Consider the following 17793-nt stretch of genomic DNA (forward strand, 5'->3'; position numbering starts at 1 on the left):
AAAAGAAAGACTTAAAGTTGATAAGTGGTTTCTCAAAACTCAACAAGAGAGTAAACGAAATGAATACGGTACGGGGTCACTTGCTAGCACCATCACACGTGGAGAAACAGCGAAAGAGATTTTAGAGCGCTGTCCATCCCTAGTAGGATCCCGGAATGAGAGGAATTGCAAGTAAAGCAACTTAAACCATCTGCAGTGATCACATTGCTGTTGCCAGTGGTGGTAGTTCAATTCCGAGACTCTTGAGTATGTGTTAGGGAATGGGAAATTACGCTGGTGTTGTAGGGAGCCGGAATTTTCAGCAGGAATGAGAGCAGGTCCTGATATGACATCAAGAAAGTGAAAAAGTAAGTGTTCTTACATCTGAAATGAAATGAGCCCATTATGCATTTTATGTTTAAAAAATGATTCTTTAGCTCTGTTCATTGAAAAGCCTTAGAGACAAGGGCCTACTCAATAGTAATAATTATGCCGGGTGCCCAGACTCTTAAGTATCATTTTCCACTAAAAAAGGGACCAGGGCTCCTTGGAGAAATGGCTGATTCCAGGTCAGGGACAGAAAATGTTCAAGATGAGGTTGGGCCACTTTCAAAAGGCTCCCACTGGCCGATGGGACAATTTGAGCATTGGTTAGAATAATAATTGCAGTGGATTTGAATGCATAAAATATGTTCAAATCCACTGGACTGTAATGATATTTAAAAATGTTCAACTTTAGAAGATGTCAGGGAATCAGCTCATTGATATAAAAACTGCTAAAAAAAGGAAAATAATTAAGTTTTTCTCCTGCCTTTCCTTTATGAACTGTACCTCAGGGTAACCAAATAGTTGATGAGGGTGAGTTTTCTTTAAGTATTCCAGCTTATAAAAGATGAAATGATAGCATGCAGGCACTCTGCACTCCCCAGGCAAGGGCCACTGATGGCTCCTAACATCCTCAAATGAGAGACAACCAGACATTTGCGCCTCTGATGGTGGCACAGAGACCTGCCCATAAAATATTCCGGTCAAAAAATGGAACCTAAATCTGATTAGGTTTGTAAGTCCTACTGCCAACTAAAGGAAATATAAGAGAGACAGGACCATGTTAAAGAACCTCCCAGGGACATAATTGTCAAAATTCAGAGTGCAGGAGACACCTCAGGATAAATGACCTGGCTTCTTCAACAAAAAAAATTGTAAGGGGTGGGGGTAGACACCCACAGATTAAGACAGGTAAAACACACATGCTAACTATAATGTATGAACCTAAGGAGGATTCTGATTTTTTAAAAATATTTTAAAAATAAAGTGTTAGAGGGCCGCTGGGGTGGCTCAGTTCGTTAAGCATCCAACTTTGGCTCAGGTCACACGATCTCACAGTTTGTGGGTTTGAGCCCCGCATTGGGCTCTGTGCTGACAGCTCGGAGCCTGGAGCCTGCTTCGGATTCTGTGTCTCCATCTCTGTCTCTGCTCCTCCTCTGCTCATGCTCTGTCTCTGTCTCTGTCTCTCTCTCAAAAATAAACATTAAAAAATTAAAAATAAAGTGTTAAATAATCATGGAAGTTTGATTGCATTAATTGATTAATAGGGGGCCTTAAACAGGTAGTCGTTCAGGCTAAATAAAATCGTCAGGGTGGGGCCCTGATCCAAGAGGACTGGTGTCCTTATAAGAGGAGGAAGAGACACCAGGGATGTGCACACAGGGAAAAGGCCACATGAGGACACAGTGAGAGGGTGGCCATGTGCAAGCCAAGGAAGAAGAGGCTTCAGGGGGAACTAAACCTGCCAGCACCTTGATCTTGGGCTTACGGCTTCAGAACGGAGAGAAAACAAATTTCTGTTGTTTAAGCTGCCCAGGCTGTGGTGTTTTGTTACAATGACATGAGATGACTAATACACTGGGCTTCTGGTGAGGGGCTGGTGGTCCCCACTGAGGGACGGCCCACCTCTCCTGACCTCTGAGGTTAAAGCTGTGCCAGGCAAGGAGCAATCGGGAACAGTGACAGAGCACAAGAGTATGACGAACTAGTCCCCAGGGAGCCTCACAAGGTGCTGGACACCGATCTACATGTGCTGTTTCTTTTCCTGTATGTTTTACCTTCATAGCAACCCATAAGGAGGGTACTGGTATTAGCCTCATTTCAAGGTTGAGGAAACAGTTACAGGGAGGGTAGGTAACTGAAGCACACAGCCAGGAAGTGGCAGAGACAGGATTCAAACCCGGGTGGTCTGGTTCCAGAAATTTTAAGTGGTTGCTAACCACGTGGGAATGCCCACCCTCATACTGCCCTCAGAGGGGTTTTAGGTGACTAGGTGTTGAGCGTGAATGACAAGAAGTAGTGTAAGCCTTGCCCTGGGGTCTGCTAACTCCACCATTTTATGGCAGAATAAAAGGAGAATGAACTCTGGGGTCAGACAGACCTCATTTGGTGATTAAGAGTGATGGTTCTGGAATCAAGAGTCCTTGGGTTGGAATCTTGACTCTCCCATTCATTTAGCTGTGTGATCTTGAGCAAGTTACTTAGCTACTCTGTGCTTCAGTTTTTCTCATCTGTGAAATGAGGACACTAACAGGACTTACCTCCTAGGATTGTCATGAGGATTCGATAGGACAATGCATGCAAAGCACTTGGCCTAGTATCTAACACTCAGTAAATGCTCAAATGTTACTGGCCAGGGGGATCTCAGGCAAGTCAATTCACCTCACTGATTTGCAGCTTTCTCGTGCTTACAGCATGATCGCATCTTTTTCACAAGAGTGACCAGAAGATTAAGTGAGATCACGTTAGAGACCCAATAACTCCTCTTACTTCTTCCTCGGAGGCCTAAATGAGCTACAGCTACCACTTTGATTCCTCTTGTGGGAATGGGGAGGACTGGCCTTCTTTTTTATAGGACTTTTTAATTTTCTGATTATAAAAGTAACACATCTGGCAGACATACAGAGAAAAACAATGTGGACATGTTTACACCGAGCTGTCAAACCATTTTCCTCTAGGGAGTGGGACTGGGAAATGAGAATTTTCACTTTGAACTTTATCTCACGTATTGTTTAAGTTTTTTACAACCACCAAGTATTACTGTAAAAATGAGAATCAATTTATCTCCTTCCCCCCCCAGTGTATTTCTTATAAGTAGCATATTTTTTTTAAGCCCAGTTTGAGTTTCTTTGTCTTTTAATAAGGAGTTTAATTACCTTTACTGCCATAACTGATATGTTTGTCTTACAGCTGTCATTTTGTTTTATGCTGTCAATTTCTGATGCTTCCATGTGGTGTCCTGCCTTTTGCAACAGGCAATATGTTTCCTTTTGTTTTATTTTTCTACTGGGATAGGAGTAGAAAAGTTGCTTTTCATCCTATTTGTGGCTACTTTGAAGTCTTTCATAAACAGGGTGGAAATTATATTCTCTGTAGTGAAATAATTCAAGACAAATACAGAAACAGTGGAGCCAAGAGTCTGGGTTTGAACTCTGGCTCCACTACTTACAAGCTGGGAGGACCCCGGGCAAGTGACTTAACCTCTCTGCACCCCAGTGGGGACAACAATTATACCTACTTCCTGCCTGATGCAAGGCTGAGATGAGGTGACACCTGTAAAATACTTATCCCCATGGGGTATGGTTATTTGGTTCTTCCGGAAAAAAGACGAGGAAGAGGTGAATGTGGGGGACAGATAACCGGGCAAGCCTGTGTAGATGCCTTTACTGCCTGGAAGGCTTTTTTAGTACATTTCTGGCTTTAAACATACGGATCCCCTATGTCCTCAGTTCTCTAGATAAGGGGTCAGCAAACTGCAGCCTGGGGGCCAAATCTGGCCCATCCACTTAAGCACTGTCTAAGGCTGTGCCTGTGTAATGATGCCAGAGTTGAGTAGAGACCCATATGGCCCACAAAACCAAAGATACCTCCTCGCTGGCCCTTTAAGAAAGTTTGCCGACTTGCGTTTTAGAGCAACCAGATGATCATCCTTCTTTCTAAATTTAGGAGAAGACGCCATTTTCTCCCTTGTCCCATTATAGCCTCTCAAAAGCTAAGTGGCTCTTAGCATATATTAAAAGATTTTTTAAAAGACCATTAGCTTCTGCATTTAATTGTCCACAAGGTGGGGATACTTAATCAAAAACAAAACTAGAAAAAATGGAAAAGACAAAAGATGCTGATTACAAAGCGGGGTTCTCCTGAGGCTGGGATGTTGAGGGAAAGGAGCCACGGAGAGGCCAGGTCCCAGGGGCTCCTCCACCCCATCTGCTCCACTGGTTTAAGTCTGGGATTGGCCACCTGAGTTGGGGTCCCTCACGTGCCCCTCTGCTATGTCGCTCCCTAGGTCCCCGAAAACCAGTTTGGCAGCAAATGCCCACCACCCTGAGCAAACTGGGCAGGCTCTCCCCTGGGCCAAGTTCAGAGTCTCTCCAACGGGCTGCCCCCTATTTCTGGCTGCTTGCTGACCACGAACGCCCAGGTCCCCCATCCTCCCAAGGGAATGGATGAGATAGTTTTAATTTCAAAATTAGGACTGTGCCTATGAAACAGTGAGTCCAATTCTCCCATGCATTCATACGTGGTCTCGAGTATTCCACTGCACTGGTGGAGCTAGGGTCTAGAAGCACCCGATTCAGGAGGGTGGGCAAGGAAGTGGATTCTGCCTCCTCAGAGGGGGCCAGCTCCACTGAGACCAAGTTGCCACAGGCTTTTGGGACCCTGGGAGACTGGGCTTCTGCCCGGAAGAGAATCTAGGTGGGGAGACAGGACCAAAGGCCACGGAACTGGTAAAGAAAAATGATATGGTGTTCAGACCAAGTGTCCAATAGAGTGGTCCAGCAGTGGCCCAAGGCAAACAAAAGGAATTAGGAAAAGGGAGGGAGACACCGGGGAAGAGTGAGAGACAGCAGGGAAGATGCCTCAGATGAGATGGGCCAAGACGAGGACAACCAAAGAAGTCAGAGGACAGAATGAGGGAGAATAAGGGGCAATCTCACGGAGCTTACAAACCAGTGACAGCACAGCTAACAGTTTGGGGTACTTACTTTATGCCAGGAACTACCCTTTATATATGTATCTTATTATTATCCCCTCCCTTTTGTTTTTGCTGGAAGAAGCAGAGGCTAAGAAGGAAAAGGTGATTTGCCAGGATTCCAGCCTACACCCCAAGGACTCGAAAGCCCACTGTAAACCCAGACCCTCTGCCACAAGCACTGAGCGATCAGCGGTCTCTCCTGTCCTCTCCCCTCCCCCACCCGTCACCTCTGGGGCAGTGCTTTCTCTAAGGCCCCCTTTTGTTCTCCTGTTCTTCCCACCTGCTGGCCAGGGTGCTCAGATTTGGGCCTGGGGACTGGGTACGTAAAGAGATCAGTTAGGTCTCCAACTCTGTCCACCACGTGAAATGACAGGAAGAAGCTTTCTGCTCCCGAAAGGAGAGGACTACAGCCCCTACCTCCACGGCCCCCATCAAGGGGGGCCTCCAAGGAGCCCATGGATACTTCCTTTCATCCATCATTATCAGGGGCCTGTTCTGTGCCAGGCACTGTGCTTGGTATGCACATCCGATATGATTCCTGCCCTCGAGAAGCTTAATCTGTGTTTTAAATGCCTGCAGCTTCGTAGAACGGATGGCTGGTCTCTGCAACTAAGTCAAAACCTGTTCTGTGCGGCGAGGCAGGATCGAGGGGATGCCATAGTAACCCCGTGCTTGCTTCCAGCTGTGTTCCTTCTGGCTGGTCTGCCCATAGCCTTCTGAAGGCTGACCCCAAGGGTACGAAGGCAGCATTTAACAGGAGCACAAAGGCCAGGGCTGAGAGATGTCCCGGGGAACCGGGGAAGATGAGCACGTGGAGGAGAGAGAGGCAAGCAGCCGGAAAGACCCAAAGTTCCATGGCATTGCCAATGCTTTGGGCTCATGGAGCTCCCCTGGGCAGGAGCTGGAAGCAGGTCTCCTAAGAGCTGTGGTACTGAGAGAGCTCCCAGTTGAAAGAAGAAGTGTTTTTGATGTCTGAACATCTGAACCCAGAATTTCTCCAGTTTAATCTCTGGTTACAATTCAAATTTCTACACGAAGTAGATCTGTAAAGCCCCTGCCATCCCAGTGTGAGGGTGAGAGGGTGGCCTGGGTCCTGAAAGAAGAGGAAGGACCCTCTCTGGCTGACAGCCACAGTCCCCAGCCCTGGCAGGCATGTACCTTCACATCGCAGCACGGCGCTGTTCCAGACCACGCTGCCCTCCTTCAGGATGCAGGTGATGGTCTCTGAGCCCTGAGTCCCGAGGAAGCCTTCGTCACAGAGGAAGGAGATGGAGTTTCCCAGCTGGAGGCTGTCACCAAACCGTTTGCCATTTACCGGAACGCCAGGATCTGGGCACTCGTTGTGTCGGAAGGCTGTGGGGACGGGGGTCAAGGACGTGATTAGGTAGCGCTGGTGTGCAGAAGGACCCCCAAAGAAAACAAGCTCCATTATGATAGTCAACCCTACACCTCCACCACTTCCACGAGAACCTGCCACGCTGGAGAGAGAGCCAGACGCTCTAGAGGCAGGTACCCCAGAACCAATGAGCCACACTGGGCATGAAGTGGGTGGTTGTTAGACTTGATCTCCTGCCTTCCTGAGCACTGAATCCAATTTCGTCCTAAGAAACATATATCGATCAGGCAGTGGATTAAGTATTTCTCATGTAGTTCATTTACATCATATGATTCCGGGAAGTAGACACGATCACCCCAGTTTACAAATGAGGAAACTGAGGTTCAATGTGGCTTAGGAGCAGGGCTGCTTCCTCCTGTCACATCCATTCGATGCGTCCCTAACTTCAGACAGTATGAGATCATTTATGTTGCAGATGAGCTGGACTCCAAGTCCTATGACACTCAGAGACACTAAGTATTATAAAGTAGGTGCCCTGGACTCAACCCTGTCTGAAGCCATTTCCTTCATTTCCTTGTGTGTTGTCAGGCTGCCTCTCACTCTGTCTGGGTAACTGATACCGCAGCAGGGATGGGGCAGAGGAAAGAGAGCACTTGCTGGTTTGATTGAGCTTTGCTTCTTGTTAGTTACATGGGTCTGGGCAACTTATATAATCTAGCTGAACCTTCATTTCCTGACCTATAAAATGGAGACAGTACTACACTGGCAGGGTCATTCTGGGATAGAAATAATAGGGAAGTTGGTATGAATTTGAAAGTGGAGAATGTTCGGGACTGCACCTGACAGATGGTAAGTACTCCCTGAGTATGAGTCCCCTTCCTTCTTCCCCACTGGGTCTCCAATGAGCTCATTCCCAGCCTGCCTTGATTAGGGGTGCCATGGTTCTCATACTCAGGTCTCTGAGCCACACCCCATCTGCATCCCTGCTGTTGTGAGCGTGGCGCTTTCCAGGCGAGACCAGGCTCCATGGCTGCGCAGGCACATGCCCCCTTAAATTAAGAACTCAATCTGCAAGCCTCTGAAATTCCCTAGTGATTGAAACATTTGCACAGCCAGAAACAGAAGGGCCCCGGGGGCTGCGGGATCTTGCTGGAGGCAAGAGACCTGAAAAGCTAGGGATCCTTCCTACTGATGGGGAGCTGCGGGACCATGCGATGTGGAGACGACTGTGATGATCCCTTGCAGCCTCGCGGATGCCCCAGCACTCTTCCCACTGAATTGCTAAGCCCAGCTCAGCCCAGACTTAGTCTCCCCACCTTCCTTCATTAGCAACGGTGACCGTGAGGTTGCTTTGACATTTAGAAAGATGGTGTGGGAAGAAGAGTGGTGCTCGGGGCCCAGAAGTCTGGACACACATGTCTCTTCAAAACCCAATCAGTCACACGTGCGCACACTCACATGTGCACGCACACAGGGACGCACACATGCAGGGATATGAAGCTACTTCCAACATCTGGGTGCAAAGGTTCTAAATCAAGGATTTACATACTGCTCAGTTCTACCTGTGCACTTTTTCAAGCCTCAGTTTCCTGGCATGTAGAAGGGGTAGAAAGAGCTTAGCTACTGAAGTTTCTGCTGAGCAGCTGGTGGTGATGGCCACGGAGGCACTCACACAGCAGGTGCTCAGGAGACGGCAGTTACCATCTTCATTGTTCAAAATGCCCCACAGAAGGATTAGCTCTGAGGAGCGCTGGGGATGAAAATGGGATCACTGATCCTTGTTACCGGATCAAGCTTCAAGTCAGCACAAGGGGAACCTCCCAGGGTTCTCTTGCTATGGGGAAGCTACCTGGGAGGTGAGCTCCCTGACACTGGGCAGATTAAAGCTCAGCCTAGATGATCATCATCTGCATGTGACCAAGGAGCTTGATGTCCGAGTCCCCAAACACTTGTCCATGGACTATTGTTGCACCAGCTACAGCAGAATCACATCAGAAGCCTGTAAAAATGTAGATTATAGGGCTTCGTCCCCTTAGGGATTCTGATTCAGCAATGGGGCCTGGATTTAAAACAATTACTTCTATTTATCCATCCAACTATCTGTATAAATGCACAGAAAAATATCTGATGTCTGCAATAATGTTTACTGGCAAGAATCATTTCTGGGTGAGGGGATTTTAGGGTCGTAGTTAGTACTTTCTCTTTAATCTGCCCCATTTGTTGAGTATTTATGTGTTAGATGCACGTCATTTTTCTAGTGGTAGAGAAGCCTTGGAGAGGAATGCTAGGTAATAGCTCGATCCTCACTTAGGTCAGATCCGCTGCCTTTTGCCTCTCCCCCCACCCCTGGGGACTTAGCATGTGCTGCTTCCTGGAAAGAGGGCACTTCCTAGGTTTAGCTAGGAGACTCAGTAGCCAGTTTGTCCCAGGCTCCCCATTGACGTCTGCACCTGCTGAACCTGCGGAGTTTCCAGCCCTCCCCATGCTGCAGAGTGGGCTCCCTGGCATACCTCTTACCCTTCTTCCTACTCCTACCAGGGAGAGAAAAAGGGCATTACTCACTCATGGATCTCTCCATTTAGTAAATAGTTACTGATCCTTACCAGGTGCAGACCCTGTGCTGGGCAGAGAGGATAGGAAGATATGCATACCCGTACCTTTCCAGAGCTCACTATCTCATGGTAAAGCAAGGATGAGGGTAGATAAGCTAGAAGCTAGAGTGGCAGCGCTAGACTGGGAAGACTGAGGAAGACAGACTGGGTTCTGCTTCCTCCTGCCTGTGGATGGTGGGAAGATCTCCAGATCCCTGGAGGAGGCATGCCCTGAGAAGACTGATGGTTTCTAGCAAGTTTACTATCCTGAAGAAGGTGCTGAAGGGAACATCGAAAGGGCGTTAGCTTGGGTAGTTCCTTAGAATCTGAGGTCCCCAATGGTCCACCATTTGGCACCAGCTGTCTTCAGCTCAACTAGACCCCAGGGACAGGCGGGACAAGGAAGCAAGACCTCTATGCCAAGGAGTGGGGTGGGGGCTAGGAGATCAGTTCTGTCAAAAAGTACCAGACTGGGGCGCCTGGGTGGCTCAGTCAGTTCAGCGTCTGACTCGATTTTGGCTCAGCTCATGATCTCACAGTGATGAGCTCAAGCCCCTTATCGGGTTGTGAGCTGAGCATGGAGCCTGCTTAAGATTCTCTCTCTCTTCCTCTGCCCCTACCCCACTCTCTCTTAAAAAAAAAAGTACCAGACTATGTGAATGTTTGTGTGCATAGAGTGAAGTGTGAATTGGGGGCTTGCATTTCACAAGAAGCCTCTGGAAGAGGTTAATTGCTCAGGCAGACCCAGCTTCAGCCCCACTTGACTGTTTGCCATTAGCTAAGTTCACTGGGTCTACAGTAAACTCATTATGACCTGATAAGCACTTGTTGCTATCACTGGCAGCTTGCTATTTCCATCCCACCCTGACTATCACCCCAGGAGGCACAGACATGGAAAGAATTACCCCTTAGCTTCAAGCTGCTTCTAGAGAAGGGGCCCAGTATGAAAACTGGAGGTGATAACTTTTAGACTGTGGGCCTGAGAGGGGCAATGAGGAAATGCCCCCAAAACAAGACTAAGAAAGCTCAGTTCCAAGCAGAAACACTGCTTGGGACCATTGTTTCTGATTTGACTATGAGGGTGGGAACTGGGCAAAGTGTGGTGCAAGAGCCCCACTGGGGCTCCCTGAAGTCAACAGTAAGCAGGTGTTCAAGGACAGGGAGGGGCACAATGGAGTGGGATGGGCAACGATGTGTGGCTGACACAGGCTTCATCTCCCTTGGGCTCTTCCTGGTTCTAATTGGGCCTTCTAGGAGGGGGAGGCGGACAGGGAAAAATGAGGTTCCAGCCTTGTTATACATTACATATGGCGCCTATAGGAAATAGATGCTCAAAAGAGAGCCACGTGGTAGGAAAGAGCACCCTGGCCAGCAGCCTGCACTTTCTGCTTTTTCCTGGCCTTGCAGGAGCACCATGCCAGGGCACTGCAGCCCTGCAAAGCCCTTGGAGCTGGCCCACCCATGTCAATCCTCCTCCATGGGGGCACCCTGGACCAGGCTCAGAGGCTGATGTGCAGAAGGACCGAGTGGGGACTCACTGGTGAAAGTGATGTTGAAACCCCTCTTCCCTGTGGAGTGGTCAGTCTGGAACTCGAGACGGGCCACGTGGCCGCTGCTTGTGATGGAAGAGGGGAGCTGGTTTCCTGAGAAGGTGCCCAGGACTGGGGCCTCGGCCGTGGCCCCATCCTTGATGACCAGGAAGTCGAACTGAGGTTCTACATCGATGTCGTTGAAAGCCAGGTGGATGCGGCTCTCAGGCCGGGCCAGGATGAGCCAGACACAGTGGAGGTGGTTGCCGTAGTCCTCTGGGTAGTTGGGCGACAGGACGACCCCAGAGGGGCTGGTGAAGTTGAAGAAGCAAGAAACTGTAAGAGAAGAGCGGTGGAGGTCAGTGAGCAGCCCTGCACTCTGCCTGGGCTACTGAGGGTTGGCACAAGGAACATTTCTTTAGCCTAAAGAGCAGCAGAAAGAAATGATGACACAGGGTTGGGCCAGACTGGCTGGGCTCTGAGCTCTAGGAGGGAGACACGTTGGCTCCATGCTCGGTATGGTGCTAGGAAGGGCCCCTCTGGCAAACCACAGATATGGTGGAGTTGGTCTACTCTTGGCCCCTTTCCCCCTTACAGCGTGCTCATCCCAGGAAGTGTCTGTAAGCTCCTGGTCCCTTGTATCGGGGAAAAACCATCCTTCAAGCTTAAGTAGGGTCACAGAGCCCAGCTTCTCCTAGCTGGTGGTGATCCGTTGGCTGGTAACCAGGGTCTGGGTATGCCAAGTCCATTTTTCCTCTTTAAACACTTTTGGTGGGAAAATAATAGGTATGCCCTGGGGATTCTGGCAACCTCGAAGTTACATACGTATGCTAAGGAGGTGCTGGGTAAACATTGTCTCTCAGAGACCAGAGCTTTGGAAGAAACCTGGGGCAGGGGTCATGGTGCCTCATCTGGATGCCTTGCCCTCTTCCTGTCCTCTCTCCTACTTTACCCTAAGGACACACTCTTCTGAAAATCCTTATTTTCAACCCTTTTCATGCCAGCGACTAACAGACCCTGGAACAAGGCTGAGGCAAGGGAAATGCTATAAATGGAAAAACAAACAAGCAAACATTAAACCAAAATTAAAAAGGAAAAGAATACAATGAAAAAAATTGCAACAGATATGCCAAAGGGTAAATATCAATATTAAATTCGAGTCTTTGTAATTGTATAAGAACATCACAAAGATGAGCAAAGAATATGCTCACAGGATTCATAGGAGAAAAAATAGAATTAATATGAAAACACAGTCCATTTCACAAGTAAGAAAATAAAGAAAAAATATACAGCCCAATATTGTTAAGGCTTTGTGGAAACTCATGTGTATTTATTGCCAGTTGCAGAGTAAAGTTGATATAATCCTTTCGGAAGGGAGTATATGAATTCTTATCAACAGCCACAAAACTATTCAAATATTCTGACTCAGTAATCTCTAGGAATTAATTTAAAAGAAAAAGAGCCACATGGACAAAGATGTTTATAGTGACATAATTTTATTACAGAGAAAAAATGTGAGCAACCTATATACGAGCCTAATAATAGGTGGTAAATTATAGCCTTTAATGTGATGCTGTTTGAGCGAAATCATTAAAGTGATAAATATGACCCTGTAGAAAGAAGAACGTTAAGCATCAATTTAAGTAAAACAGTAGATCATAAAATTATATGTATACTTCTGATTATAGCTATTACATATTTATTTACATGTGGATAAAGACTGGACATGAGCCCCCGAATAAAAATTGTTTCCGAGTAATAGGTTTTGGGGTAATACTTTTTCAAAATGAAAACAATATTTAATTTTCCTGACTGCAAAAAATGAGATAGGCTTATACTAAAACTTTTTTAATGTAAAAGTATAAAGAGGGTAGGAAATAATATGGACAAACATCTGAATCTCTTTATAACATTTATGTTGATGTTTGGTGTTCATAATACAGAATCTTCGGTAAGCCTAGTATTTGGCTTATTAATTATAATGAAGCTCAGATGAAAAATAATAATGAAGTCATGCTTGCAAAACAAACACACAAAACAAAGGAACTGGTCACTCTTTATGTTGAGTTTCTCCTTCCTTCCCCTGACTCTACCAGTCTTCCCCTTTTCTATGTTAGGTATTTCTTTTCCAACCTGCTACTCAAAGCCCTTCCATCCAGTTCTGCAGAGTGAACCTGGTCCCTAAGACACATTCAGTCTCACCCTTGTAATCTCTGTGTTTTAGAGGTATAGAAAGAGTCTGAGCCAAGGGGAGAGCTGGACATGAAAATTCTTTTATGCAACACAATATACAATAGTGATTATTATAATATATTAGTGGCGGTTACTAAGTGCAGGCATTGTTCTGAGCACTGTCATCAATTACTCAATTTAGCTGTCACAATAACACTATTTGGTAGGTAGCCCATTTTAAAGATGAAGACACTGAGGCACATAGACGTTAAGTAATTTGCCAGGGTTGCTCGGCCAGTGAGTCGTAACAAACATCAAGTTCAAAGCCATCTGACTCCAGGAGCCAAGCTCATAGCCACCCCTCAACATCTTCTTCCAGTTTGAGAATAGTACTGCCCACTGGGCCTAATGGAGTCCTTGGGAGTGTTCTCAAAATTTGCTGAATATCAGTCTATCAGTCCTAACGACTACATTAGCATTGAAGTGGGGGGCCTCTAGGCTGGCCATGGATGCCCCCCCCCCAACCCATGCCATCTCCAGCTGCAAGCATAATGCCAATTGTGAGGAATCTTAACCCAACAAGGCCAACGATCTTGAAGACAAGGGGAAAAATCATGAGCCCTGCCTACCAGGAGAACCACACCAGAGTGGACTGGAGGCAAAGAGAAGTGCTATGGTTTCAGAGGGAAGACCATCACGGAAGCATGTGCACAAATGGGTTTGTTGCACAGGAGAATTTAATGAACATCATCTGAGTCCCCCACCCCCACTCCATCACTCTGTCACATTATTCTTTTTTCTTTATACCCTTTTTTTCTGGGTTGCCATCTTGCAAAGCTCCAGGGGCACCATTTTGGCCAGATATATATGGTAGCTTTACCTATCACTCTCTAAAATTATCTTGTTTACTCGTTTGTTTATGGTCCATCCCTCCCTCTCCCCAACACATGCACATATGCTCCATGACAGTAGAAATCTTGTCTGTTTGATGCCTCTGGGTCCCTAATGCCTCCCGCTGTGCATGGTGCACTCATGGTGGGTGCTCAGTCAATACTTGCTGAATGAATCAATGAGTATAGTTGACCCCTGAACAGCACAGGTTTGAACTACACACATCCACTTACGTGTCAAAGATTTTTTTTTTGATAAATACAGCACAGTACTGTAAATGTATTTTCTATTCCTTATGACTTTCTTAATACCATTTGCTTTTCTCTAGCTTACTTTATTGTAAGGATACAATATATAATACACATACCATACAAAATATGTGTTAATCAACTGTTTATGTTATCGGTAAGGCTTTTGGTCAGCAGTTGGCTATTAGTAGTTCAGTTTTTAAGGAGTTAAAAGTTATATGTGGATTTTTTTGACTGTACAGGGTTTGGGGGGCAGGTTGGTGCCCCTACCCCCATGTCATTCAAGGGTTAACTGTATTTAACGTTTGATACCATCTGAAAAGATGGGACATGAATACGTGTGCCTCACTTCCTCATTCCGTTCCAACCCCAAAGCAACAGAATTGACCAAAGTCTGAAAAACAGGTAGATACCTGAGTCAGCTCTGGAAAAAATACTGTGCCATCACCCTTAATGCATTTCTCATAGACACAGTACAGATTTGTTCCTAAATAACTTAGAGTAGAAAATAGAGTGACCCAGCCAAGTTGCTAAACAGCAAAGCCAGTAGAAACTGCTCCCAATGTCAAAGGCCACAAAAAATATATTATGCACATAACCTTCATTAAAAAAAAACACTCAAAGATGTTTTCTACACAACTGAGAGATGAATCAAAATGAAGAACTCAAATGGGGGGAAGTTATGGTTAATATAAAATGAAAAAGATTAGTAAGAAGCAAATAAAACATATAGTAAAGAATCTAAATAATTTCTATAAACACAGTTCTAAAACAGAATGCAAGCGTAACAAATATTCCTTTGAAGAGAAGATAAAAGATATCACTCCTGCCTAAACCCCAGGGTAAACACTGCAGATGACACTGATATAAAGCGTAAAGTTGGAGCAAGGAGATATGTTAATTTCCTCATCTTGCAAGAAACTCTGTTATATAGTTTCTGTGGTTAATTAGAGAAATATAGGTTAGAGCATGTTTTTAAAGATGTTAAGAGTAATTAGTAATAGACTATAAAGTATCTTATCTTCAAAATTACCAAAGGGGAAAAAGGAAAGCAGTCAATTTCGCAAAAAATGGAATTCAAAGGAAAGCAACAAGGAAGCATAAAGAGGGGAAATGTAAAGTAAATGCTAAAAAAAAAAGACAAGAGACAAACATTATTTATGACAGTACATGTATACAGGTTAATCTATCCCAGTAAATTATAATCCTCATTTTGGAATAACATATGTAGCTTCCACAAAGGGACTCAGAGGTTAAAAAGAAAGGGGCCAAGACAGCTCAGACTTCACATTAGAAGAATATTAGAATTTACAAATGCCGAGGCTCCAGAAATTCCTATGTATTTGGTGGAGTGGGTCCAGAGCATCACAGGTTTAAAAAGCTCCCCAGGTGACCCTATATGTGCAACCAAACTTTCGGAAGGACTGGTGGAGGCAAATGCAAACCACATGAATAAGGAGTTTCAATATTAAGATCAACCCCTTGGATGTTATAATATCACACCGGACTCGTGGATGATCCTTATTCTGGTCAACAGTCCTATGGCAGCTACCAAGACATATTTCTTCTTGTACCTGGAAGGAGATGAGCTTGTAAACAGACACTAATAGAACAAGGATGTGGTCCTGCAAAGCTCGGTCTTAACACCCCAAGAGACAACTCAGATTTGTTGCCAGGACAGGAAAAGGGAGCATGTATCATTCCAGAAAGGTCTAATCTCTCTCACTCTGGAAAATTATGTTTGCATGTTACATTGAAGTTTTTCCATTAAGAGAACAGAGTTTGCTTCTCAGTGTCCAAAATGAGGAGAACATGAAATGTTGTCATTGGATCTTATCACCATCAACTGTCCAGGTTAAAAGAGGCAGATAAGGTGCCTACCCAATTCGGATGTAGTTATGTTCATGGATCTTGACCTTGGATAAACCTTTAAGTCAGAGGGCTCTTACCTGGCTCAGACTTTTGAAAAATAATAAAGGTGGCAAACTCATTAACAGGTGCATGCCTAATTACTGTGTGTAATATCAGATTGTTATTTGACAGGATCTTGAGTGAAAAACGCAAGGGGCATGTTGAAAAACCCCCTCTTGTTATCTTGTCTTTTGGTGTTGTCACTGCTGGTTTCACTGCTTTCAAAACGATAATTCAATTACTGGGGGCCTGACAAAGTAAAACAAAATCCAAAGATGATATTGAGAAGATGAATGGTGCACACATTCCAAAATGAAAATATGATAGTTATGATATGTTATGGCTCAAAGCACTGACGCAGACCAAATCAACTATTTTTAAAAAATACAAGAGTTGGAGAAAAATATACTTGTCCGAAATCAAAAGTAAATAAAGATAAAGAGGACCTGTAAAATACTCTGAGAGTGTATGTGCTACATGAAACTGTGTAGCAATGAGGAGCATAACCCTCTTTATAAGCGCCCATGGAATATTACAGAAACAGACTTTATTTTAGGCTACAAGGAAATCTACACAAACTTCCCCACAAAACAAAGGCTGCGGGGGCCACATTTTCTGTTCACAGCGCAAATGAACTAGGAATCAGTAATAAAAGAACACAGAAAGATCTGTAAATCACTTGAGAATGCATAGAACCCTTTCTTAACTAAGTTTGTTTGTTTACTTGTATTTAATTAGTTCATATAAAGTGCAATATTCATTTCAGATGTAGAATTCAGTGATTTGTCACCTACATACATCACCCAGTTCTCATCACAAGGGCCCTCCTTAATACCTTGAATTCAAAAAGGAACAGACTCTGTCAACACAGACCAGTTATATTAATGATGATGATATTAGGTCAAAGCTGTATTTCACAGAAAATTCATAGCCTTATTCATTATTAAATAATAGACAAATGAATGAAATGAATGTGTAAGCTTAAGAGCTACAGAGAGAATAACTGAACAAGATCAAAGAAAGGAGAATAAAGTTAAGATAAAAACAGAAAAAAATAACTGGAGGGACCAATAAACAGGAAACTTCTCACTGATCTACTTAAGAAATAAAAATAGAGAGGGTATGTATACATAGAGACAGCATAGTTAAATTAAGGAGCTAAGCCAATTATAAAAGAATAGTATTATAACATACTAATAAATTTGAATTCTTGACAAAACAAAAGGTTCTAGGATTCTGAATTACCAAAATTGTGTGAAGGGAAAAACCTGAGGAAACTGGAACATACTTAAGGAGTAGGTGGTTTCATGGCTAGAACTTTAAAATTTTAAACACACCATCATAGCTATGCTATTTAAATTAATTTTGATACAAATACTCCCACAAAATTGTATGATACACATATTCACACCCACCTACTCAAACACCAACATACACACTGTGTAAAAAGAAATCCTATATGCAAATTGCTAGCAAATTAAATTCAGTCCTAAAACAACGAAAACCACAACCTATGTAATGAGAACAACAAAACTTTACTGATGGGTAGAAAAGAAAATTAAAAAATGGAGGGGAGCCTGGGTGGCTCAGTTGGTTAAGTGTCTGACTTCGGCTCAGGTCATGATCTCAAGGTTCATGAGTTCGAGCCCCATGTTGGGCTCTGTGCTGACAGCTCAGAGCCTAGAGCCTGCTTCGGATTCTGTGTCTCCCTCGCTCTCTGCCCCTCCCCTGCTTGCTCTCTATCTCTCTCTCTCTCCCCTTAAAAATAAATAAACATTAAAAAAAATTAAAAAACAATGGGAGACAAACTATTGACCTGTTATTTTGGATGAAGAGTTCATATAATTAAAATGACAATTATCCTCAAATCATGGTATAAACTGAACATAATTCCAGGTGTGACTCACACCAATTTTTTTTCTTCCAGAACTTAGAACAATTGTAATACACAAGTGAAAAGAGCCAACCTCCTCTTAAAGTATGAGGTGTTAGTGGGCATTCCAAAATCGTCATATGTCTTAACTCACTAACCTTCATAACAACCCTCTGAGGTGGATACTACTTTCAAGTTTTACAGATGTAGAAGCTGAGTGCAGGTGTTCCGGTCACACAGCAT

The 17793-nt window shown here is 44.6% G+C and overlaps 1 protein-coding gene across 5 annotated transcripts in view; it reads right to left on the reverse strand.

The window, feature by feature from the left end:
• The window catches only part of CSMD2 (CUB and Sushi multiple domains 2), a 595308-nt gene that overhangs the window by 212731 nt on the left and 364784 nt on the right, over positions 1 to 17793 (reverse strand). For all 5 annotated transcript variants that reach the window (XR_008293800.1, XR_008293801.1, XR_008293802.1 and 2 more), the window contains exons 14-15: positions 10465 to 10791; positions 6158 to 6352 (exon numbers count right to left, since the gene is read on the reverse strand). Coding sequence is in view for 2 of the 5 variants with exons in the window: in XM_027059738.2 (XP_026915539.2) it covers positions 6158 to 6352; positions 10465 to 10791 (522 nt within the window). In the remaining 3 variants the exon portion in view is untranslated. The remainder of the gene's footprint in view (positions 1 to 6157; positions 6353 to 10464; positions 10792 to 17793) is intronic.

This window comes from Acinonyx jubatus, chromosome C1, assembly GCF_027475565.1.
Source record: "Acinonyx jubatus isolate Ajub_Pintada_27869175 chromosome C1, VMU_Ajub_asm_v1.0, whole genome shotgun sequence".
In the NCBI taxonomy this organism is placed as follows: domain Eukaryota; kingdom Metazoa; phylum Chordata; class Mammalia; order Carnivora; family Felidae; genus Acinonyx; species Acinonyx jubatus.